Source organism: Scleropages formosus, chromosome 22, assembly GCF_900964775.1.
Source record: "Scleropages formosus chromosome 22, fSclFor1.1, whole genome shotgun sequence".
NCBI lineage: Eukaryota > Metazoa > Chordata > Actinopteri > Osteoglossiformes > Osteoglossidae > Scleropages > Scleropages formosus.
Window position 1 is genome coordinate 16,876,683 of NC_041827.1, and position 22,722 is coordinate 16,899,404.

The 22,722-nt window shown below is 41.8% G+C and overlaps 3 protein-coding genes across 9 annotated transcripts; all 3 read left to right on the top strand.

The window, feature by feature from the left end:
- The first annotated feature begins 1,413 nt into the window (after nt 1-1,413).
- On the top strand, nt 1,414-4,410 carry rpp14 (ribonuclease P/MRP 14 subunit). 4 transcript variants are annotated; one of them, XM_018744609.2, is made up of 7 exons: nt 1,437-1,486; nt 1,826-1,902; nt 2,213-2,314; nt 2,649-2,733; nt 2,922-2,998; nt 3,127-3,205; nt 4,335-4,410. In XM_018744609.2, the coding sequence occupies exons 3-7, from the start codon at nt 2,223-2,225 to the stop codon at nt 4,389-4,391; spliced, it is 390 nt and encodes a 129-aa protein (XP_018600125.1). In that variant the 5' UTR covers nt 1,437-1,486; nt 1,826-1,902; nt 2,213-2,222; the 3' UTR covers nt 4,392-4,410. The 4 variants fall into 4 exon arrangements, with proteins under 4 accessions (XP_018600124.1, XP_018600126.1, XP_018600125.1 ...); XM_018744611.1 differs by lacking the exon at nt 1,437-1,486 and adding an exon at nt 1,576-1,587 and having other exon boundaries at nt 1,817-1,855; XM_018744608.1 differs by lacking the exon at nt 1,826-1,902 and having other exon boundaries at nt 1,414-1,587.
- On the top strand, nt 4,411-5,663 carry LOC108929815 (hydroxyacyl-thioester dehydratase type 2, mitochondrial-like). The gene has a single exon (XM_018744612.2). The coding sequence runs from the start codon at nt 4,417-4,419 to the stop codon at nt 4,906-4,908; it is 492 nt and encodes a 163-aa protein (XP_018600128.1). The 5' UTR covers nt 4,411-4,416; the 3' UTR covers nt 4,909-5,663.
- A 160-nt stretch (nt 5,664-5,823) lies between these two features.
- pxk (PX domain containing serine/threonine kinase) lies at nt 5,824-20,849 on the top strand. 4 transcript variants are annotated; one of them, XM_018744607.2, is made up of 19 exons: nt 5,824-6,444; nt 9,363-9,413; nt 9,639-9,686; nt 10,002-10,188; nt 10,877-10,954; nt 11,508-11,581; nt 12,117-12,191; nt 12,377-12,481; nt 13,848-13,949; nt 14,806-14,967; nt 15,111-15,228; nt 15,897-15,975; nt 16,285-16,333; nt 16,438-16,515; nt 16,873-16,959; nt 17,080-17,143; nt 17,820-17,879; nt 18,288-18,315; nt 20,035-20,112. In XM_018744607.2, the coding sequence occupies exons 1-18, from the start codon at nt 6,337-6,339 to the stop codon at nt 18,302-18,304; spliced, it is 1,542 nt and encodes a 513-aa protein (XP_018600123.2). In that variant the 5' UTR covers nt 5,824-6,336; the 3' UTR covers nt 18,305-18,315; nt 20,035-20,112. The 4 variants fall into 4 exon arrangements, with proteins under 4 accessions (XP_018600123.2, XP_018600121.2, XP_018600122.2 ...); XM_018744605.2 differs by lacking the exon at nt 18,288-18,315 and having other exon boundaries at nt 20,035-20,849; XM_018744606.2 differs by lacking the exon at nt 20,035-20,112 and having other exon boundaries at nt 18,288-19,649.
- The last annotated feature ends 1,873 nt before the right edge of the window (nt 20,850-22,722 follow it).

Sequence of the window (22,722 nt, forward strand, 5' to 3'; positions counted from 1 at the left end):
TGCAAACTGGTACTTAGAAAAGTGGAAATAAACTGTAAAAAAAGAAAAAAATCTTGACAGAGTTGCCAAATCTAATATTTCATAATTGCTCTAAGTCATATATTTCAACTGGTTCTTGAATTCAGATCTCAACAAGAGACCCAAGGACTTCATCCAAACGCTCTGTTCAGGATGTGTGTGCTTCCCATCACTCATTGGCGAAGCAGTAGGACTCCATCTGATCCTTGTATTGCTCTCTTGCCCTCTTGTCAAATTTGATTGTTTTTTTTTTGCATTTGGACAAAATCGACATCGTATCAGATAGGCCGTCATAAGAGCTTGTCTGCGTTTGGGTTGTATTTGACCGATCGGCTTGTACTTTCAAAGCATGAGAATTTCGTGGGATGATGACACTCAATGAGGTAATTTAGTCACCGGCCGGGTGTGACGTTCTCCGTTGTTTGAGCAACCCATTTTACGCCATTAAAACTTGGTTCCTTTCCTTTGCGTTGCCATGTTTTCTTTGTCAAGCCCCATCAAAAGCCCAGTGCCCTTTACTCCATAGCCGTCCACACGTCTAGATGTGTTTCTCTCCGCCGATCAAGGTCCTTACGTTGGGATTTACATTACATTACATACATTTATTTATTTAGCTGATGCTTTTCTCCAAAGCAGCTTCCCAGGGATACTATGTAGGGTTATCAGCCCACACACCTTATTCACCGAGGTGACGATGTGATTTAATGAGAAATGAATTATTGTTATCACTGATGATATAATGCAATGGATGGCAGGGAGCTCTGTTGCCTCACGGCTCCCGGACCGCGCGTCTCACTTCTAACTCGCTTTGTGTGGCGTTTACATTTTCTCCCTGTGTTCGTGTGGTTTTCCTCCCACGGCCCAAAGACAGGTGTTTCAGGCGGACCGGTGTGTCGCTGCCCTTAGAAGTGTGCGTGAGTGTGTGTCACATTGCTCTGTGTGTGTGTGTAAGGTTGCGGGGAGATTTCTGCACTGCATCCAACGCTGCAAGTCGCTTTCAGCTGGTTAATAACTGTGATTTTGCCGAAAATCACCTTATGAATAAGCGCAACTGTGGCCACTGAGGAGTGTAATAATAAGAAGGCCATTAAGACTTAATTACTGTGTAATATTTTTAAGGTTTTGATGTAATGTTCTTGGTTATTGGAGTGTCTTGTAACTTGTTTTATTCGTTTTTTTATTTACTTATTCAGATATCTTTACCTCCCCTTGGCTAGCTATGATTATTTTGTTGTAATGTTCTTGCATCGTGAGTTCTTGAATTGTTTAAAAAAGGAAAAAGGGAGAAAAAACGACAGAACGACCTAGATGGCACTAAATCACGCTACCCACGGTATGATATTACGACACCACGTGACTTGAAGCATCATGCTTGCGACATGCCGTAAAGCCGGCGTGTCGTCTCGTGTTTCTCATCTTGGGAAGGACGTCGTTGGACTTCATGCAGCACGAGCGTTGAAATTGTTAAGTGCGTTATGACATAAGTATTTATGAACAGGCTGTTATTGTATGAGTTGGGATCGCGGCGAGATTTAGAAGAGCGGGTCATTCGGTTCTGCTCAGAAAACAGTGAGTGGTAAAAGCTTAGTTTTAAAAATACAAATTGAATACCTGGCTGTAGGAAATTGGAAAGATGGCGCGGCCTAATAGCTAACATCATGTACTATTATGTCATGATATTATGTCGCTTTGAGAAAAGTGTCAGCTAAATACATCTCAGTTTGTTCATTTAGAGCGACTTGCAGTGGCAGTGCTCAGCTATTTACGCAGTGTGTGATTTTGTCCATACTCTGTGGGGGCACAACAGCTGCTGGAGGTGGGATTCGAACCTGGGACAGTAAGTGGAAGATCATCATGAAGTGGAAACTGTAACCATAGAAGAGAGTGAGTTTGAATGAGTGACTGAGTCTGTGTGTGCTTAATAGTGGTAAAGCTGCTGTCTTTGGATCCAAAGGGTTTGAATCCCACCTCTGCTGTAGTGCCCTTGAGCAAGGTACTAAATTGCTCCAGTAAAATTACCCAGCTGTATAAAATGGGTAAAATACTGTAAGTAGCTTCACACGTAAGTCAGCATCAGCTAAATGAGTGCATCAAACTAACAACAACAAGTTTTTGTGAAGAAGCGATGTGCTCCTGAAGTCACTTTGGTTACGAGTCGCTTTGGAAATGTAACCATTAATTTGTTTTTGAACAGCTGGGCTGCGATGAGTGACCCTGGAGCAGTGGGGGGATCTGTCACCTACCAGCGGCTTGTTCACAAGAACTCCTCTGGTTTCCATTACATGAAGGTTTCCCTGTAAGAGCAGCATGGACTGGACCCCTTTCTCTCACATGCAGGCTACATGTGTAACGGTCCAGTGATGTGACCGTACAGTGTTCATCGTTGCTTTCAAAGTGCAAACTGAACACCCGTCTCATAATTCTGCACCTAATATCAACAATTTTCTGACAATCTAAATAAAACTACAATTTTGTTATAGGCAGTTTTATTTAATAATTATGATTTCATTCTCTTGAGAAATCTGATTTTCTGTTTAAGGAAGAAGGAATTGTCTCGGTGTGTGAAGTGCCTCTGCTGTAAAATCTTTCCAATTCAGTGAAATGAAAAGGTGTGAAAAATGTGTTTGCAGAGTATTTGAGAAAGAAGGCAAGAGAATCGACGGAGCTTTTTTCAAACAGCTCATAATCAGTGCTCTTCGGAATGTGTATGGGGAGGTAATATCTGTCAACAGTAATTTCAGTCAATCAAGAAAGCAAATAAATTGCAGAACCTCACAGATCTCATGAACCAAGACCTTTATTTAGATTTATCTTATTTTTAAATTTGCACAAAAGGCTACATTTGAGTAGTCTATTACATGTGTATTATTGTGAAAATGAAATAGAATTTCTGTTTTTTGTAGATTGGTGCTGCCTTTCCTTTTGATGTTTTAAAATTTGAGGAGAAGTCACTGACAGCAGTTCTGCGGGTTTACAACAGGTACAGTGCTACAGTTGAAACTCCTTTGTTTTGATTGTTATACTCACTTCCACTCTGAAATGTATGGCATTTTAATGACCTATAAAATTTTTCAAAAATGTATTTTTTTTTTTTTTTTATCTCCCCAGTGGATTGGTGAAGTTATGGAGTGCCCTGACTTTACTAGGATCATATCAGAATGAAACGTGTGCTGTAAGAGTCGTGCAGGTATTGCTTCCTTACCAATATACAGGTGGTCCCTGATTTACGATGGGGTAACGTTCCCCGAAACACATTGTAAGTCGAAAATGCATTTAATACACCTATGCGTGACAGAATGGGATATGTGGATCGCTTTTGCTGCCCAGCATCGCGAGAGAGTATCGCTCTGCGTATTTGGGGGAAAAAAATCTAAATTCAAAATTTGAAGTACTGTTTCTACTGAATGTCTGTTGCCAGCTCACCATCGTAAAGTCGAAAAAATCGCAAGTTGAACCACCGTAAATCAGGGACCACCTGTACAGTTATTACTGGCAGTACTTTGCTAACCAAAGCCACTTGATAAATAAACTACTTCAAACAACTCCCAAGTGTCTACCCATCCACACAACAGACCCATTTAACATACACACAATGGGCAATTTAGAGTCCCCAGTTCGCCTCAAACATGTCTTTGGACTGTGGGAGGAAACCCATGTAAACACAGGGAAAACATGTGGCTCAGTCTGCATAGAGTTTGCATTTAAACCCATGTACCAGAAGCTGCAAGGCACCTGCTGTGCTGACAATGAATACAGAAGAACAAAACAAAAGAAAAAGAGAAAATGATAGTAAGATGAATGGTGAGGGAAAGTGAACAGGAAAAAATATTGACATGTAGGAGGAGTTCTGTACATGTGGGCCTTAAACCTGAATTTAAAGGTGTTCTGATATTCTAGGCTTGGTTTTGAAGTAGATTGTGGAACATGAAACTTTTGACATTCAGTAGCACATTATTTTTACAATTTAAATTACATGTAGTTCATGATTTGTTCTTTGAGAGAATTTGCTTTGTGAGCAGATGACCAGGAAGGAACTATGGTTATGTGGGGGAAGCCTGCGCTGCACTGTTTGCACAGTACAAAAAGTGCAAAGTGCTTGTGTCGAACAGACGAGCTGTTGATGGTGTTAAAAACCAGTAGGTGGCGCTAATGAGAGCTCCAGCTTCACCTATCATGACAACAGAAATTCATCTCCGAAGGCAACATGCTGCAAAACAAGAGCAGAACTTCTGGGCAGGTGGTTTAGCTTAAGCTAAGAGGAAATGGACACCATAAAGCCATATTATATTTGAAGTTAATGTCTGCTTGTGTTATAGGTTTCACCTTTCCTGGTGGCTTTGTGTGGGAACAGCAGAGAGCTGGAGCTGAGCTAAGCTGCAACGAAAAGGGACGCGGACCATGAACGTGCTCTTTTGTACCCGTGCTGTGTGTAGACGTCTGGGCTACATGGGCCGCTCTACCTCCTGGGTTTGGGCATCCAGATGCAGGCAGCTGCATGTCGGGGAGCGGGCCTCACTGACACGCACCTTCAGTGCCAGAGATGTAGCTGCATTCGCTGAGCTGACGGGCGACTGGAACCCTATCCACCTGAGTGCGGATTACGCCAAGACGACCACGTTTGAGAGTCCCATCGTCCATGGCGTGCTCATCAACGGCCTCATCTCGGCTGTCCTGGGCACCAAAATGCCCGGCAGTGGCTGCGTGTTCCTGTACCAGGAGATCCGCTTCCCGGCACCTCTCTACGTTGGTGAGGAGGTTGTGGCCGAGGCTGAGGTCAAGAAAGTCAAACTGTCCTTTGCTCTCATCGGTGTTTCTTGCTCCGTGAAAGACAAGGTAGTCATGGAAGGGGAGGTCATGGTAATGGTGCCGCAGGCCGATCGAAACACGTGAGCAGCGTGACCCCATCTCAGCAGCTCTTCTGTGAATCTGGGCCAACAGGCTCTCCGTACCCAGAGCTGCTCCTCCTTGACTTAGTTTTGTGAAACTTTGCTGAAATCAAACAATGTGCATAAATGCTGTGGTTGTTGGTGTGACCGGCGCCACAGCTGGGAATCCTGGACTTCTTCCACGCTGAGCTCCAGCCGTGACCACAGTATGTCCACCAAGGGCTGCTCTTTACACTTGTGTGATGGAGAGAACACGCCCTGCCAGCTACTGCGTATGCAATGGAGAGAGAGGGGGACTTACATTGGACACTAGAAACAGGTGCCATGAAGTCCACAGTTAACACAGTGCATGTGAGCCCAGTCCATGAGATGTGCTACAGTCTAAGTCCTGTGACCTGTAACCAACAATAAAGTCTTTTTCTTTTCCCCTTGATCCACAAGGACTTTTGACTCACCTTTGTTTGAAAATGAGGACATGAAATAATAGCTAGGCTTGAATGGGTTATAAAAGCATATGTGACATTTGAATAATGACCTCAGTCAACCTGCATGGCCCACACGTTACATACAAACAGCCTCAATTCTCTGCGACAAAGTTAACCTGTTGTACAACCTGCAAGTGAAGAACTATGGTGAACTGTGGTACAGCTGAATAGAGAGTGGTGTTAAAGGTGGTGCAGTTTGGTACAGGGAGGTATAGGGTGCTATACACACACACACACATTTTCAGAACCGCTTGTCCCATACGGGGTCACGGGGAACCGGAGCCTACCCGGTAACACAGGGCGTAAGGCCAGAGGGGGAGGGGACACACCCAGGACGGGACGCCAGTCCGTCGCAAGGCATAGGGTGCTATAGTTTGGTACAATTTGGTGTCCCGCCGCACCGCTGGGTGTCGCTGTTCTACATTCACTGTGATGACGCAGGATCTGAGGAAACGAGTCCATCGCAGCAATGGTTTATACATGTGACATAAACGTTAGCTTGATTTTTGAAAGATTGTATAAATTAACTGCACAAAAAATCTGTTGGAGAGGGACCCTCTGGTTTTCCGTTTTCACCAAGAAATTTGATAGGTAATAATTATTTCCACACAGCGCTGTAGTTACGCGCTTCCGGGAGTGGGAGGGGAACAAGGGAGTGGGAGGAGGAGGTGGTGGTGTTGTTGGAGCGGCGCGAGCGACGCGCGTGCGCGTAGGCATAGACACACTGACAGCGATATCCGAGCAGCTCGAGACGGTTGCGTTAGGACGCCGTGGCTCGCGCACAGCTCAGAGACCCTTCTCCGCGGTCTCGAGCAGCGACATTTCCCCCGTTAATTAGCGACTCCCGGGAACTGCCACTGGTTTTCTTTTTAAAAAAAAAAAAAAAAAAATCTTCGTTATTTTCCGACCACCCATCCATCCTCAGTTCCCGGCGGTGCACGAATGCCATGGCTTTCCTTGGGAAGACGTCGTGTTCCGCGAAGGTCCCACTGCTGGACGACACGGTGCCGTTGACGGCCGTTATCGAGGCGAGCCAGAACCTGCACTCCCACACGGTAGGTGACGCCGGGCCTCCTAGGCTACAGCTGTCGCTGCCCTGTGTGTGAGCAGCCGCTGAACCGGGGCGGCTGCTGAAGCGGTTGACAGCGAATCCGCGGACGGAGCGGAGGCGCGCCTGGCGCAGCTAGCTAAACCTCGGGCTACCGCGCGCGAAGCCGCGCCTCTCTCGGTGGTTTCGTTCGGCCGTCGTCGCCTCAACGAGCGCGCGCGCGGGGGGCGACACACCCGGCCGGCACCTCGCGTGTGATGGTGCCCGGTCAGTTCGTCTGCCAGTTTTACTGACGACCCCCCCGGGCCGTACTGTATCAGTAAAACCAGTTCCTACTAGTCCTGAGTACTTCTAGAGTACTTTTTTCCAGCCCACACCGAACAGCTAAACCGGAGTCGCAGGTACTCGGTAAGGCTAACTAGCAGCGTCGCGCGCCACCTGACGCGTCGTCGCGTCTCCGTCGGTTCTGTCGGCCGTTCCGTGTTCCGACCTTCTTTCCCGTTTCCGCGTATTTCGCTCTTCGCAGCTTCGCTCCGTGACACGGGCACCACATAGAAACACAAATAACGGAATGAGCTACCGCTGTATGATTTATGGAGTGTTGCCGTGGGAGCTGAGACTCCTGGTTTCGTGTTCGCTCAGTCCTAAATCATGCGCTGAACATGATCATCATCATGGGTTTCCCTTCAGGCTCCTCCTCCCCTTACCATTCCTGTAAATAACACACTTTTCCCCACAGTCACTTGTTACATTACGCTACTTCCAAATCACTTTTATTCATTTTGGTCATTTTCCTCAAATAGTTCATGAATCAGCTCCATGCAGCTGGAGCATCATGGATGGAACTCGCAACCTTCTGACTTTTGACAACTCTAATCGCAACAGTATCTGTCTTTTAATTCGTAAAGTGCACTGCTAAGTGTGATTAAGGCACCTACCCTGAACTGATACAGTGGAAGTCTCCCAGCAGTGTAAATGGGTAAATAATTGGGCAGCACAGAGTGGCACGGCGAGTAGTTTTGCTGCCTTACAGTGCCTGGACAGTGGTGAGAGGGGACATGGGTTTGATCCCCAAGTTTCCATGTTTTCCCCAGGTCTGTATGGGTTTCCTCTGGGTGCTCCCTTTTCCTCCCACAGTTCAAAGACATGCTATGCGGGTGGATTGTTGACTCTAAAATCACCCGTAAGTCTGAGTGTGAGTGACGGAGAGAAAGTGTGTTTCACTAGTGTATGACTGAGTGACTCATAGTAGGTAGTGTATGAGTGTAAGTCACCTTGGGTGGATGAGCTGTGGGCTGATGGTTCCAGTGAACACTAGCGTTCGCGTCGGAGAAAAGCGTCTGCTTAATGGATAAATATCAATCGTACCCAGAAATAAATGATCACGATGCAACAATTTTATATTAAAGCTGCACAAACACTGAATTGTAAGCAATTGTGAGGGACTGAGAAGTCTTGCGGTTGTGCAATACAGCGACTGCGCACAGTGTTTAAAGAGGTCGAAAATGCATTGTGAAGGGAAATTTGATTTGGCATTCATACTAGCAGGAAAGGACATGGGATTTTCCTGGAATTTTAGAAGTATTTCTCCCACTTGGGTTTAAGTAACATTCTTTGTGTTAGCCAAATTGTCATTTAAGTTGAGGTTTTAACATTTCTGTTTAGTCAAGCATTTCAACCACAAAGGCCTACATTAGGATAAACAAAAACACAATGTGCCCTGTGTTCTGTAAAACAGCCTGTCGTCTTGCCATTTGTATACTACTCTAAAGAGCAGAAGTGGTTTCGGGGACATAGGTATCAGTGTTCAGAAGAAATGTGCCCTCTAATAAGTGGTTTTAGAAGTGGCCATACTGCAGCAGATACACTCATACTGATCTTTATTTAATGAACATTTATGGACCCTACTAAACTCATAAAAAAATGTTGTAAAGTACAGTCATGTCCATGCATTTTTAAGTTTCTTTTAACACATTTTGTACAGTTGTGTTTATATGAAGCTGCAGAACAGTGATTTTGACTTGACTTATGGATCGTGTATGTTTTTTTGTTTAAAACAGGAACCTTTTCACTGTAGTCTTTTGTTGAGCATGGCATTTCATAATAAACCTGTTTGTTTACAGAGGGAATGTTTCTCCTGGTATGGACAGCTGTGTGCTCTCCATGCTGACCATGGAGCACGACAGGTTGTTGACAGACCTGCCCAGGGCATTACCAGGACTTACCCAGCATGCGCTGAATGTTTTTCATTAGTTTCACTGCCCCCTCTCCTTGTTTCTGATTTTCTACATCCATATGTCATGCATTTAATTAAAATACGATCAGGGAACAGGTTGTGGTTCTTATTCGAGAATTCAGTAGATTGGGGGGACTAAACCTCTGTATTAGAGCGATTCTCTGTAGTTCCTTGAATTTACTGTACACTTACATTGTTCGACTGTGCACGAGAAGCAGAAATACAATTAGCCTCTGAGTTACAGGGCTGCCGGATCCGATTTATGACGACCCTTTGGACTGTCTCTTTCCATGGGTTTAAAACTTCCTGAACCGCCTTCTGTAACGATGTAATCACATGTCATATGACTCATTTATCCCCTTCAGTGTGAAATTACCTTAAAACAGGAGGTCAGTGCTCATAGCCCCAAGTAGCAGAAGATGGCAGTGCTGAATGTGTCTTTATATTTGAATTGAGAGTCACGCTTTCTTGCCATTGTGTCATTGATTGTTCTGGAACATTTTGATACACATTTTGGGGAGAACTTTGAAAGACCTGTTGAAGTAGGTGTCTGATTTATGGATCATTGTATGTTGAGCATATCACATGATGGAGTGCATCTTTTGAGGGAAATGTATAATATTTATTTTTTCCAGCTATCATTGAAACTGGTTATAAGCAAAAAATTTTCCCCTCTCTTTTCTAACTAGGAATATATCATTCGTGTTCAGAGGGGTGTTTCTTCAGAGAACACTTGGCAGGTAAATAAATGCCCAGTTTGAGCAAATGTCATAAAGTGTATGTTAACTATTTGGACTAATGTTATTTGCCCACCCTTGGGCTGTTTTAGTTCTTTTACTGGTGTTTATTAATACCAACATCTTTTGATATTGAGGAACCAAGGGCTTTATTTTAGAAGTCAGATATGTTGCAATATTGTATTATTCATTGTACTGAATGCTATAGCTCTGACATACTATTTACAGGTCATACGGCGATACAGTGACTTTGATATGTTGAACAACAGTCTGTTGGTAAGTGCTGCTTTAGTGGTTTGACATGTATTCACATATTTTGTCTTTGATACAGATAATGTTAAAATGTGTCATGTAATTACATTGACCTTTTTATATATGTATTTTAGAACTACTTGGTATCCAAAAATGATTTCTGACTGTAATTACTGCTGGGAAAACAGCCTGTGTTTTTGCTGAGTTCTTCTTAAAATGATTTCCTGTAAACATGCATTGTCAGAGACCCAGAATTCCAGAGGTGACTGCTGTGCTCACAGGATAAGAGGAGGCTGAGCCCTAACACGTCAGTGCTTTGTCTCTATCTCTCCCTGATAGATCTCTGGGATCAACCTGCCTCTTCCGCCCAAGAAGCTCATAGGGAACATGGACCGGGAGTTCATTGCAGAGAGGCAGAAGGGCCTTCAGGCGTACCTGAACTTCATTACCTTGCATCATCTCCTCTCCAGCAGCGAGCTTGTGAAGAAATTCCTGGACACTAACAATTACTCTGCAAACTACACAGGTAAGCGGAAAAGTGGACATGGAGTGAAACTTTCAAGGGCAGAGAGAAATCTCTTTGAAACCTAACAGGGAAAGGTCAAGGCACATTGTATTGGTTTGATTTGTAGACAAAAATTGAAACACAAAGGTAAATGAGAAACAAGGCAAACTGTGCATTGAACTGTAGGACTTGAACACATGGTTCAGGAGGTAAGGCTGATGCTCACTGGTACTTAATGGAGACAAGTGATCTGTGTTTCTTTGTGGTGAGGCCTTCTGCTTCATGTCAGAAGTGTGGTTTTCAGGGTGAGTTCTCACACAGGACTTCCTCCCACAGTCTGCTTGGCTACTGAATCAAGCATAGAAATTATAGACAAGCTGAATTGTCACTAGACCCATGCATTTTTTTTTTTTTTTTTAAACATTTATTCATTTAGCTGATGCTTTTTCTCCAAAGGAAATTATAATGTTAAGGTTACAGTTATTACAAGCTTATAGCTATTTACTAATGTATACGGCTGGGTAACTTTACCAAAGAAATTTAGGGTAGAGTACCTTGCTCAAGGGTACTACAGCCGGAGGTGGGGATTGAACCTGCGACCTTTGGATCCAGAGACCACTATACTACAGCTGTCCCCACCATTTTAAGCATTTACTTTGTCATTTTCAACTTGTGCTCTTTTTCTGATGCATTTCCTTTTTCCATACAGAAATTGCACTACAGCAAGTGTCAATGTTCTTCAGGTCTGACCCTAAATGGGAAGTGATAGAACCATTGAAAGACATGGGTAAGTGCTGAGATTAGACATAAACATACTTCTGTGTTTTCGTAGTGGTGCAAGTTAATTGCCTGTATGTTTTTACCCCCCTTTTGGTTTTATTTTTTTTTTGTAATAGAATGTGTATCTGTCAGATGCCAACTTCATAATATTTGCATGTTATTTGCATGGTCCCAATAGAGCGGCTCTGTTGAAGTGAGCTTAAGCTGGCTTGCTTTGATTAAACTATTGTTTTAAAGATGCATTAACTAGTTAAACTGCATGCTATGCAAGTTGTCTTGGGTGCAAAGGATCTAAGTAACAAAATATTGGAATAGTTCAGTGCCAGGGTACCAGAGTCAGTCTTTGGCTGCCGTATTTGTTTCCACTTACTTGCTGTAATTAGTCTAATTGGTTATTTAGCCATATGTTCACTATCTTTCAAATGTGAGTGTTCACACATATTAAGAATTCTGTTGTGATGAGGGTAACAAGTATAGCAGTTTAAGCAAAAATGAGTATACACACCTTGATGGAGTATGGAATTCCAATTTAATGTAAACTTGATTGTTCTTTACGTTAGGCTGGAGGATACACAAGAGGTATTTTCTGGTGAAAAACAAAGAGCAGCCTAAGGAAAGGCAGGTCTTGAGCTGGGTATGTATTATCTTCATTAAGAGACTGCTTGTCCTTAGGCACTTGCCTAAGACCTCACTCTCGGTGTTAATGTGCTCCTCAGAGCTCTATTTATGCTCATCCTTTTCTGCTCAAACTATAATGAATGAAGAATAGCTCCCAGTCATTATACCTGTATTTACCTAACTATATTTACTGTTTTTTCATGTGCCATCAAATGAAGGCCTGAGATTGCTTTCCTCAGTCATCTTGAAGAACATAGCTTTTCAGGTTGACAGAGTACAGTGACCTTACACTCCCCCCCCCCACTTCAATAAGGGATTGATTAAAATATCAATTGGATCATGTCAGTTTTCTGCTGAAGAAGGAGGGCTGGATGCTGCACAAATCACATTTTGGATTTTATGGCTTTGAGCTGTACAGTATGTCATTTCAGCTCTCTAAGAGTTGCCCTTGATTAGATATTGAAGTTACGGTAGAGAAGCATATACAGGTTGTATAACTTATTCATTTTTAAGTTCCGTTCAGAATGGTCTCACACTTCTTGATGCGGTAGGTTGACTTGGGTCCTGATAAATTCCTGTCAGACAAGGACCTCCAGTCTGCAATGAAGCTTCTCCCTACAATCACAGTAAGTGTAAATCCTGAATGCATTTGAAGTTTATAATTCTAACTTCTGAGGTCAGTCTGGTAATATTTCTGTGACCATTTAGGGAAATTCCTTGAAGCCTTGTTCTCTCTGTTTCGAGTTAAATGTGACTGCTCAGGTCACCATATTATACATACAACCTAAATCTCTCATTTCTCTTTTTCTAGAACCCTTATATCTCCCCAGTAACCTTTGCTACCACCAGCGAGTCATCTGCACTGGTGATCCGGGTGTTCAGTGAGAAGGGCACACTGAGGGATCACATATGCAAGGTGTGAAATTTGAATTCCCCCCCCCCCCTCTAGTGTAGGCGACTCCCGGCATGCTTTATTCTCTGGCTTTCACCATAGTGTTATTCTTTCGTTTGAAAACTTTTTAATGACCCTCTCTATGGCATGTTCTTCTGGTTGTTCAGGAAATATAGTAATTTTGCATAAGTCCTGCATTTACATTACTGCAGAGTGGCTCATCTATATTTACTCCTTATATTCAAGTAGTGAAGAAAATTGAAGGGTTTAATAACCATACATACAGAAAACATTTAAATTCGGGGCTTGCTAGGTAGACCATATTACCTGTTGTTGGGAACCAGTTTTGCGTTTAAAACTGATATATTTTGATTATTAATAATTTTCCCATGTGAAAACCATGTTGTAATACATTGTCAGTGTATGTTTTTTTCATCTGTATGGTTTAGTAATATAGTGTTTTGTAATTTGTTTATTTTTGAGTATACATAGAGAGCCTCAGACTTGCTATACTATCTTTTGTTGTTTGTAAAATCTGTAATTTTTTATTGCGTTGAATAAAGATATGACAAGTGCAGTATAGTTTTACGTGCAAAATATGTAGTTGTACCGGAAGTACATCAAACTGTTTACTCTGTAAAACAAAACTTTAATTCAATTTAATACCAGCTGTTAACCTTTCATCTTTGAAGACACAGTACAAACTAATTTTACAATAACTAGAATGGAGATATCACTAAACTGCTTACACTATGGATAGATGATTCAGGTCCTTATGATTAGCTCAGTACACTTAGACATTTGCACTCAAGCAATAAAATTGTACTTTTTTGGTAAATGGCTTATACAGCCATTTAATGAACAAATACGTTTATACAAAATTGCAAGCAATAGAACGGCACCAAATGAAAAGGTGATGTAAGGAAAACGAAATGAGTGTTTAACCTTCTTGTCCATTAAATGGGAGTATGACAAACAGGAAAAATAAGCATATGCTAGCACCCATGGGGTTTTGCTGTTGCTCAGCTGATGGTGTGCACCAGGAGGCACCAGTCCAAACCACAGTGCAGTAATGAACAAGCAGCTGAGGCAGAAGAGGCCTCTATGGATTGTTCGGTGGCCAGTTAGACACAGTATTCGGGCTGTTTGCCGTGTCCTTCAAAGTTGGACACCTCTCAGACCTCATCACCAACTTCTGCAGCCTGTTGCCCAAACTGAGTAAAAGCACTACAGAATAGAGATGCCTTTTCCAAGCATCCCATGGGGAGGCCCACCACCAGCATGGGGGGACTGGCCACCCTACCCATTGTTCCGCCACCATCTGTCACTGGGGAAAGCAAAGGGTGTTTCATCCTCACATCACTGCCATCACCCTGCCTTTTTTCTACAGGTAAAGCCCAAGGAGCCCTTTCTGAAGAAGTACTGTAACCCCAAAAAGATCCAGGGTCTCGAGCTTCAGCAGATCAGAACATACGGGAGACAGATATTGGAGGTACGACCCCAGTGACCAAAGGTGAACTCTCAGCATGTACAATGTGACTTCCAGTGCAGTGCCTCTGTGGGGGCACCCTGTTTGCCAGCTGCTCTCTGACATTTTCATGTTGATGGCTACCAGTCTTCTAATAAGGATCATGGCTTGTGTCTACCGAATTTACTGTCTTTGTTTACAATGTAGGTCTTGTGTAAAAGTGCCCTATATCTTTTAAGATTATGCATGCTGGATGTAAGAAGAGAAACGCAGCCCTGCATGTTGCCCATTCTGCTAAAAGGCACTGCTCATTCAGATTAAGGCACAGTGCTCACATAGTTTGAGTTGTGACTGGCTTTGTTACGCTGGAGGAGGTGGAATAAGTGTTGAGAAACCACCCCTCGTGCTCATTGTACTTGGGCTCAGTCAGTCAGGCGCCTGCGAATTGTTGGTTGCCAGCATCAAAGATTCTGTTGCTCCTCCAGTTGGCACTTGGCCCTCCCACATAGTGCTAAACAAGAACATGATCTGGCTGGGATGCAAACGTCCACTTTGCTCTCCCTTCATACTTGGGAGCTGGGTGAGAAACACTGAATTAGACATGACAAAATTGCAAGAGAATGTGGTGGGGAAAGAGCAAGAAATGACAATACAGTGTAACTATTCCAATTACTTGGCTTAGTCATTGGTTCTGCAGAGTCTGTTGTGTTGACTGCAGTTTCTTACTTTACAAATGATGTGTTTTGTGAGTCACCAAGTCATCCTTGGCATTTCAGTCTGATTTCTGTGTGTGTGAATGACTTTTTTTTTTTTTTTTTTTTTTTTTTTTTTTTTTTTTTTTTTTTTGTCTGAGTGAACTTTTCCTTCTTTCTTGAATCAGGTCCTCAAATTTCTGCACGACAAAGGCTTTCCTTACGGGCATCTCCACGCATCCAACGTCCTAGTAGAAGATGAGACATGTAAACTGCTGGATGTTGAGAACTCCCTCCTCGGGCTCCCTTCCTTCTACAGACAGTACATAACACAGTTCAGGAAAATCAATGTAAGCCATGTTATGTAACATTAGACATGCTTTGGTACTACCACGTTCTGAGAAACGTAGAAGTGTTGCCCGGCTTATCCATTCGTGGGAACTCATGAAACACATTGCATTTCTCACTTTGGCATGTTTTTGGGTGGGTTCAGACTTTGGAAAGCATGGATGTTTACTCCTTCGGACACCTGCTGTATGAAATGACATACGGAAGACCTCCGGATGCTGTGCCTGTCGACCACTACCCCCCTGCTCCGTCCTCGTCTATTGGTGAGTACAACCTATGAGTTGGACAAGTACCCCCAGGCTGTTAGTTGCTTTGAATATTTAGTGAAAGGACAGAATTTGCCACACCACATCCAAAGCAGAAAATGTGCTTCCACCCCTGAGCTTGTTATGAACTGTGATGGTCATTGTGTAAAGCTACAGGAGGAGCTTTGTAATAGTGATGTGTGTGGTAAAGGGAAATAACAATTAGAAAACAGGCTGGTGGTGCACCGCAAATGTAAGCAAGACACAATTGCTTGGTTAACTGAAAATTTGGAGGCCTTCCCACTGAAACATTGCTGCTGTGTTTGTGTCTACACCATGACAAGTGCTGATGCAGAACAAGCTGATCAAATATTTGCATAAGCAAGTGAGATGTGCATTCTCATAGTGGAAAAAGTGGGGTGAGAGGACCCAAAATACACCCAAATACCATCTGCACTCAGCGAGCAGAGCCTTTTCACCACCAGCATGCTCTTGCAATATAAGAAAAAAGGAAGTTCTACTTTCATCACTGGAACTTTTGACATTTTGTGCAGAATCTTACATAAAGGAAATTGATGATACCCTGGATGGGGGTCACTTGGTGGGTGGGTCCTTTTTGGGTATTGGGAGATACTTTTGATAGCTGTAGTTATACACTGCACTTCTTGCCCCTTTCTGCTGGCTAGTGTCTGTGCTGCAGTCCATCCTCTCCACAGAGGCATGTAAAACTGGGATGCCTACAGTCAGCCAGCTACTCCAGACACCGTGAGTTTGTATGGGAGGCTCCTCTTGACATTTCATACTTGTAACAGTCATTTATCACCCAAGAATGTCTTTCTCCTAATGTAATGCACAAACTATTTTCTATGAGATGTATGTCGCTTTGGAGGAAAGTGTCTGCTAAATTAATAAATGTAAGACAATGTACTTGTATGTGAACAGTGCAGTAAAACATGAGATGGTGAATACAACAATAAACATCTACAGACAAGCATGTATGTACTCGTTGCTATTGAATGTATTATGTTGGTGAGATTACTGAGATTTTGTTTCCCTCCTCTTTCTTTGTCCTAGGCTGTTCAGTGATATGCTGCTTTTCAACTCAGAGAAGCTGCAGTTTAAGGTAAACAATGAGTGGAATGGACAGGGAGATGTACAGGCTTAGATGTAGGTCTGCTGATATACTTTTTTGGCTTGAAATCTGCAAATTGTTTTCTCATGCTATAGATTCCAGCCAAATTGAAGGATGCTCTGAAAATGGCTAAAGAGTGCTTGGAAAGACGCCTGCAAGAAGAACAGAAAGTGGTCAGTTTCTTGCTGCTCCTCCAGGCAGTAAACCACTTTCCCTTCTTATAAATGGAGCAAATATTGGAGGATGAGGTGTCTCCATGATATTACTTGTTCATGACACACATTTATTGTGAGCTGAAATCTTGTTTAGCATCTGTAATACATGTTTCTTGTACATCAGAATAAGTTAAAGTGCTTTCCAAAAACAGTGGGGCTAAAAGTTGGGCTTGCAGTCAAACATTATAAAGCTGTTCTTGCCCAGTAAAAAATAAAATAAAATGTGGTGATGAATTTGTGTGAAGATGAAAGGTCATTCCAACCAGCCATTTCCAAGGGGACTTAAGCAGTCAGACATTTTTCCTCACTCTTAAGATCCACCAACACCGGAGACTCACCAGGGCTCAGTCTCACCATGGGTCTGAGGAGGAGAAGAAGAGGAGGAAGATCCTTGCTAGAAAGGTATGGGACTGGGATCATAGCATTATTTTCCATTTGAAATCCTTGCTTAAAGCTACATATTTCAGTACATTTTTTTGTTTTTATTTTTATTAGAAAGTATAAATCTCTTTTTAACCTTAGAAATCTCGGCAGTCAGCTTATGAGAATGAAGAAGACCTTTCTGCAAAGTATAACAACAATTCTGGTACGTCCTTGTCTTTTAATAGCAAGGGGAGTTTGGGTATTGAGTGATATCTTTGGTTTTCATGTTGGGGAGACCTTCTTAAATGTAACAAAATCAGAAGCAAATTTAAACAAAAAGGCCGTTTATTAAACTTGTTTGTACTATTCTATGAAGTTAGTTTGTATTCTTTTGATGGTTCTCATAGCTTTTTATTACCCAGTAATGTAATTAATGAAAAGACCTCTTTAAAGCAATGCTCATAATCAAGACTACACACGGAACATTTTACTCAAGTGCAGATATCCTAAGAAAAAATATTTTAATAGTATTGGTCTTTTAGGCCAAAAATGTCAGTCATTAATCATGCAGTCATTAGGTGTTTTTGTGTATGAAAAACGCCAATTTCAGGCATAGATGGTACTTGCTCCCCATGTCGACATACACATTTTAGTTCATAAAGGTTCTATCAAAGGTTCTTTAAGATTTTAGTCCTCGGTGGAACAGAAAGCATGCGTACCTGTAATTGCCATTAAGTTTTCAAACTTCTGAATATGTGTTGTATACATCTGACAGGCATTAGTGGATGTCATACTCACATTGGTGACATGCGTTAACCATTTATGGTTAATGCTGTGATGTGACCAGTGTGTGCGTTTGTTGTTGAGTTTTACTCTGGAATGAAATGTTGTATTGGTAGGTTCGGGTGCCAGTTCACCACCCACATCGCCCTCGTCCCCCACCCCTCCACCCACCACAGGTAGGCCCCGCCTACTCTATAGTACATTGTCCCTTCCCCTTATGTTAGAATACGTGCTTGTTTTTGTTTTGTGCTGATATTGTTTGTTCAAATCAAAAGTGTGACACCATGATTGATTGTCATTATTAAACCTTTAGTAGCCTAGTCTTATGTGCATTTCTGTTCACACAGTGACTAATCCTTTAAATCATAGAGTAGCATTCCTATGTAAACTTACATCTTAATTCATGATGAATAGTTCAAAATGAAAATACCTTAGAATTGTCTTTTACTGAGAAAAATCACTGTCTCCATTCAACTCATCACTTTTATTGTGTACATAAGTATTGTGTTGATTCTTTCAAATCTAATAATGTGAAAATAATGTTGACCTGCCTCTCTTTCCCTCCTCTGCTGTCTTCAAATTAGAGCATGCACCATTTTGAACGTGTGTGGGGTAAAGTAATTCAATACTGATTCCTACCAGCTTTAAAGCTGCACCACACCTTGTTTCAGTAGCAGAGTTCTGACACACATTCACTATCTGGTGCACTTAATTTCCACATGTGCTGCATGAAAAACTTACTCATTTGCCTATGAAAAAGAGGTGGCTGCAAAAGAGTTGGATGCAATGATGCTGCAATATTTTTAAAGAAAATTGCAGTGCTGTCGCTTAATTTAACTTTGTAAAAATATCAGACTAGTTGTGCATTTACCCATTTTGCTAGAGATGGATAACTAAAATCACGGTTACATTTTCACTTGAATGTACAGTACATGTCCTGGAAACACTGATTTAACTAAATGTGGTCAATATACAGATATTTTGCACAAATATTCTTAAACTGAAGATCTTGCTGCATGAGGATCCAGTCACATAAAGCATAGGAGAATTTAAACTGCTTTTAATAGAAGTAAATGTATGCTGTTTTATCTGGAAAGAAATAATGTGTGAAATATAAATATGACAGCTTATTACTGGCTGCCCTGTTGAATATTTTTTATTCTGTTAACACAGCAAATGCTTTTGCTTCATCTCTTTTGAAAGCAAAAACAAAAACCTGTTTCCAGACCTGCTCTGAAAAAGGTGAATGCACCTTTAAATGTCACAGTCTGCACTGTGGTCCACTCAGACACACATTTCTTAAATTTATAAACATGTCATGTTTACATGTTAAGCTGTATAATTTGCAGGATCACAAGCCCACAGAAGTGTTACCTTGTGTGCTTGAGTGTTGTGATCATGCTGTGGTGGACTGTGACTCTTCATGGTCTTTGTCTCTTGTCCTTGTTCTGAGGGAGTGGGCGGTGGGAGGTACAAGAAATGTTAAATTAAAACCTGCTTACCTGCTGATCACACTGGCATGATTTTGCCAAGGAAAGGATTTACTTCGGGGTCCTGCTCAGAGTCGCTAGGACTGCATGTGGCTGTTGGTTGGGATGCTGCGGCTGCTGCCCTTGGCCATTGACACTCGAGTGCCCTGCACAGATTCATACAGTGAAATAGGAAGCTCAGTGGCAGGAACTTGATTTGGAGGAGGGCATGTGAGCTGGCCTCAAGCGTCCAACAGAGTACACTGTAGAATGGACTGCAGTGGAAAAACTTGGCAACAAATTCATCTCCAAGGTCTGTAGATGATGATAGTTTTGGTATAATTATGAAACCAGGAGGAGAGATAAAGAACAACTTGCTCAAAAGGATGATAATCTTACCTGTTCTTTTTATTTTTAGCTGCATGAAATGTGTTTTTCCTGCCATGTTTAAATTCATTTTGCTGATTTTCTCCAGAGCCACTTACAATGTTGGACTGCCTGCAATTTTTTACCCATTTATACAGCTGGGTAATTTTAACAGGAGCAATTTAGGATAAATACCTTGCTCAAGGGTACCGCAGAAGTAGGTGATATTCAAACCTGCAACCTTCGGATTTAAAGGCAACTGTTCTAAGCAATATGCTATTAGCTGCCCTTCTCTACCACCCCACTCTTTGCTGCAAAAATTTGCTGCACTTAACTGTACTTTCTGGATAAATGGAGAGCTCATGCCTGTGTTGTCATCGAACTTGGCCATAGTTTGTCACTCTTGCTTTTTTTTTTTTTTTTGGCTCTTTCTTGCTTCCTTTTTGTTTTGAGTACCTCTGTGTATGTCTCTGAAAATAGCTCTGTTTGAAAATAGGAGTCCTGCCGGCGCCAGCGCCACCGCCTCCCCCCCCAGCACCAGCAGGTGAGATGGATCGGACGCCTCCGCTTCCAGCCACGAATGGTGTTGGCCGAGGTGCCTTGTTGAGCTCGATCCAGACCTTCAGCAAGGGGAAACTGAGGAAAGCAGAGACCAATGATCGCAGCAATCCCAAAATCTGAGGCCCACACATTTATATACTTGCTTGCTTGTTCTTCCCCCCCCATTTATTGTGTTTTTGGCTTTCTTTTTTCTTCTTAATCTTTTTAAATGCGCTACTGGATACTTATTCTGAGTTTTTGTTTTGTTTTCTCTGCTTAACCTTGTCTCTTGAGTTTTTTTTTTTTTTTTTTTTGTTTTGAGATTGCAGTCCGGTTTCACATTGAGCATCTCTGGTTCCAAAACACCAAGTGGATTTTGTCTTGTTTACCATGAATGTTGAACTCCTGCCACTGTAAATCCTACAAAGCAGCAAAAAATGTACATCTGTGGAGTCTGCGTCATTTACATAGATGGAAGAATGTGATTATGACAAAAACTCATGTCCATGAAAAGCATGTCTGTTACTGTAGGAGTACAGAAACATATCAACTTTTGTTTTTCCTTGGGTAATAACTTTGGGTGCTTTAATGTGTCCAGCATTTACCGTGGTGCCTTCCAAACATCTAGTTAATTTTTTAGCAGCAGCTAAGTTTCATGACCTCTAAAACAGGATTTTTTTTGTACATGAATACAATTAATGGATAAGTAAATACTGTCCTATTTCATCAGGGCAGAAACATTCTCTTAAATACACAGCAGAACAAGAGCAGCATGCAATATTTGTTGCAGTTTCTCAGTGTCAGTGCTTAAATGTAGGAAATATGATTTGAACAGATCTCTTGTGTCAAGCACTGGGTCCTTGTCAGCCTGGCATTTTTCATTTTTTGTTGCTAGTTTACCTATAGGACTCTTAAAGGGGGGGGGGGAGCTTAAGGGTACAAGAAAGAACTTGCTGTATCCAAAAATTTTTTTACAGCAAATGTCTGGTGGATCTTTAACTGAAGCCAGCAAAGAGATGTCTGACATCTGGAATGGCTGTGTGAGACAAGCACTGCACTCACTTTATTTCAAGTGGAATTATATTATGATTATTCAGCAATGTTTTGCATCGATCCTGTGAAATTCTTGATCCATAGTGGATGCATGTACTTGTATAACTCATTTCTGTTCTTAGAATCATAGATACCAAGAACAGTTGCAGTCAGCTATCTCTGAAATATTGAAGGAGCTGAATTTTGACTTTTTAAAGAATTTTTCATATTGTTGAGGCTTCCTTGATTTCTTGCTTTAGAAGGCAATTATTTTGTTTAAAAAGAGTTGAACTAAAATCCTTACTTGTGTGTGACTGTTCTTTATTACAAAAAAATCTTTTATTACTCTATCACCATGTTTACCTGCTCATGAAGAAGCTGTATTTGTCACAATGGAGGAATATTATTTGATAAAGTATACTGTCATGTATTGTCCATGCATATACTGTGCTATATTAAAGATTAGCTCACACCTAATGGTGTTTGTGTATAATAAGGTGTTGCGGCTTCAGAAGCGTATGTAATTTCCTTTATTTGTGTATCTCTGCTCTGTCATGGCTTGTTTCAAGCGGTTGCCTTTTACCTTGTAATGCAAAGAAGAAATGGTTCATTAACTTTTCAAATCCGCGAACACAGATGATAGTGTGTTGAAGAATGTGAAGGTGTGTGCTGTTTGGTCAGCCTTGGCCTCTATGACCCTGTGTACCTGGCTGCAAAGGTTAAAGTTTACAAACGTTGAAGGTTATGGTGGATGTATGATGCCAGCTGAACTTTGCTACTGCAATAGCTTCCACAGCTCATCTAGTGGGCAGTGGACCAAGCCAGTGCTTCGTACCCTCAGGGATGGTCAGTGATCATCTGTGCAGGGTGACGGTATTCTACCTGGGTACCCAGATCAGCAGAACAGTTCCAAAGCTTGATGAATCCATGACACGGTTGTGTCCTAACACCTCTGGCTGCAGAAGTCCCAACATCTTTCTAAGGGATCTGCTGAGGTGTTTGTTTTGCATCCCTTGCTACTAAAAGTCCTCATAAAAATAAAAACCTGCACTTTAAACTGCCTTTTGGACCTTTCCCCATTGAAATAAATATCTCTAACTTTCTGGTAGGTCTCATTTGTTTCTCCATTTGCAAGGTTTAAAAACATTTTAATCTTCAATCTGAGAATATGAATGCTCATGAAATGTGTTGCCTTTGCTGTTTGCAGCTTCTTTAAGCTTAATGTGGTGTTTTTTCTTAGTAGCTGAACAGGTTTCCCCTGTCTGAAGTGTTGAAACATTATTACAGAAGTAGTGATAATTGTATATATGTAAAACATGTAACCTGCAATTAAAATGTGACTATTTTAATAAAATAATGGATGACTTGTCTTTTCGTTTGTCACATTTTTATTAGACATTTCTCAGATATCTTACAAAGAATCGCGCGTGAATTTTTCTGTAAAATCATGTTTTAAGGTTGGTGCAGATGGGTCAAAATATTGTTTTACTGAAAACAGGTTTCAATTTGATATCTCTTACAAAGCACGTGTTAACTAGATTTCGAAAAGATACAGAAGATAATGCGAATTTTGTGTTCAACAAGAAACCGTAACACCTGCTCTCGTGGCTAT

Excerpts from the sequence above, each read along its gene's own strand:
- rpp14 (XM_018744608.1), top strand. The coding sequence starts at position 2,223 with ATGAGTGACCCTGGAGCAGTGGGGGGATCTGTCACCTACCAGCGGCTT. Across the intron at positions 2,734-2,921 it reads TTCGGAATGTGTATGGGGAG|ATTGGTGCTGCCTTTCCTTT; the intron begins GTAATATCTGTC and ends TGTTTTTTGTAG. Across the intron at positions 3,206-4,334 it reads GTGCTGTAAGAGTCGTGCAG|GTTTCACCTTTCCTGGTGGC; the intron begins GTATTGCTTCCT and ends CTTGTGTTATAG.
- LOC108929815 (XM_018744612.2), top strand. The coding sequence starts at position 4,417 with ATGAACGTGCTCTTTTGTACCCGTGCTGTGTGTAGACGTCTGGGCTAC.
- pxk (XM_018744605.2), top strand. The coding sequence starts at position 6,337 with ATGGCTTTCCTTGGGAAGACGTCGTGTTCCGCGAAGGTCCCACTGCTG. Across the intron at positions 10,955-11,507 it reads AGAACCATTGAAAGACATGG|GCTGGAGGATACACAAGAGG; the intron begins GTAAGTGCTGAG and ends TCTTTACGTTAG. Across the intron at positions 11,582-12,116 it reads AAAGGCAGGTCTTGAGCTGG|GTTGACTTGGGTCCTGATAA; the intron begins GTATGTATTATC and ends TTGATGCGGTAG.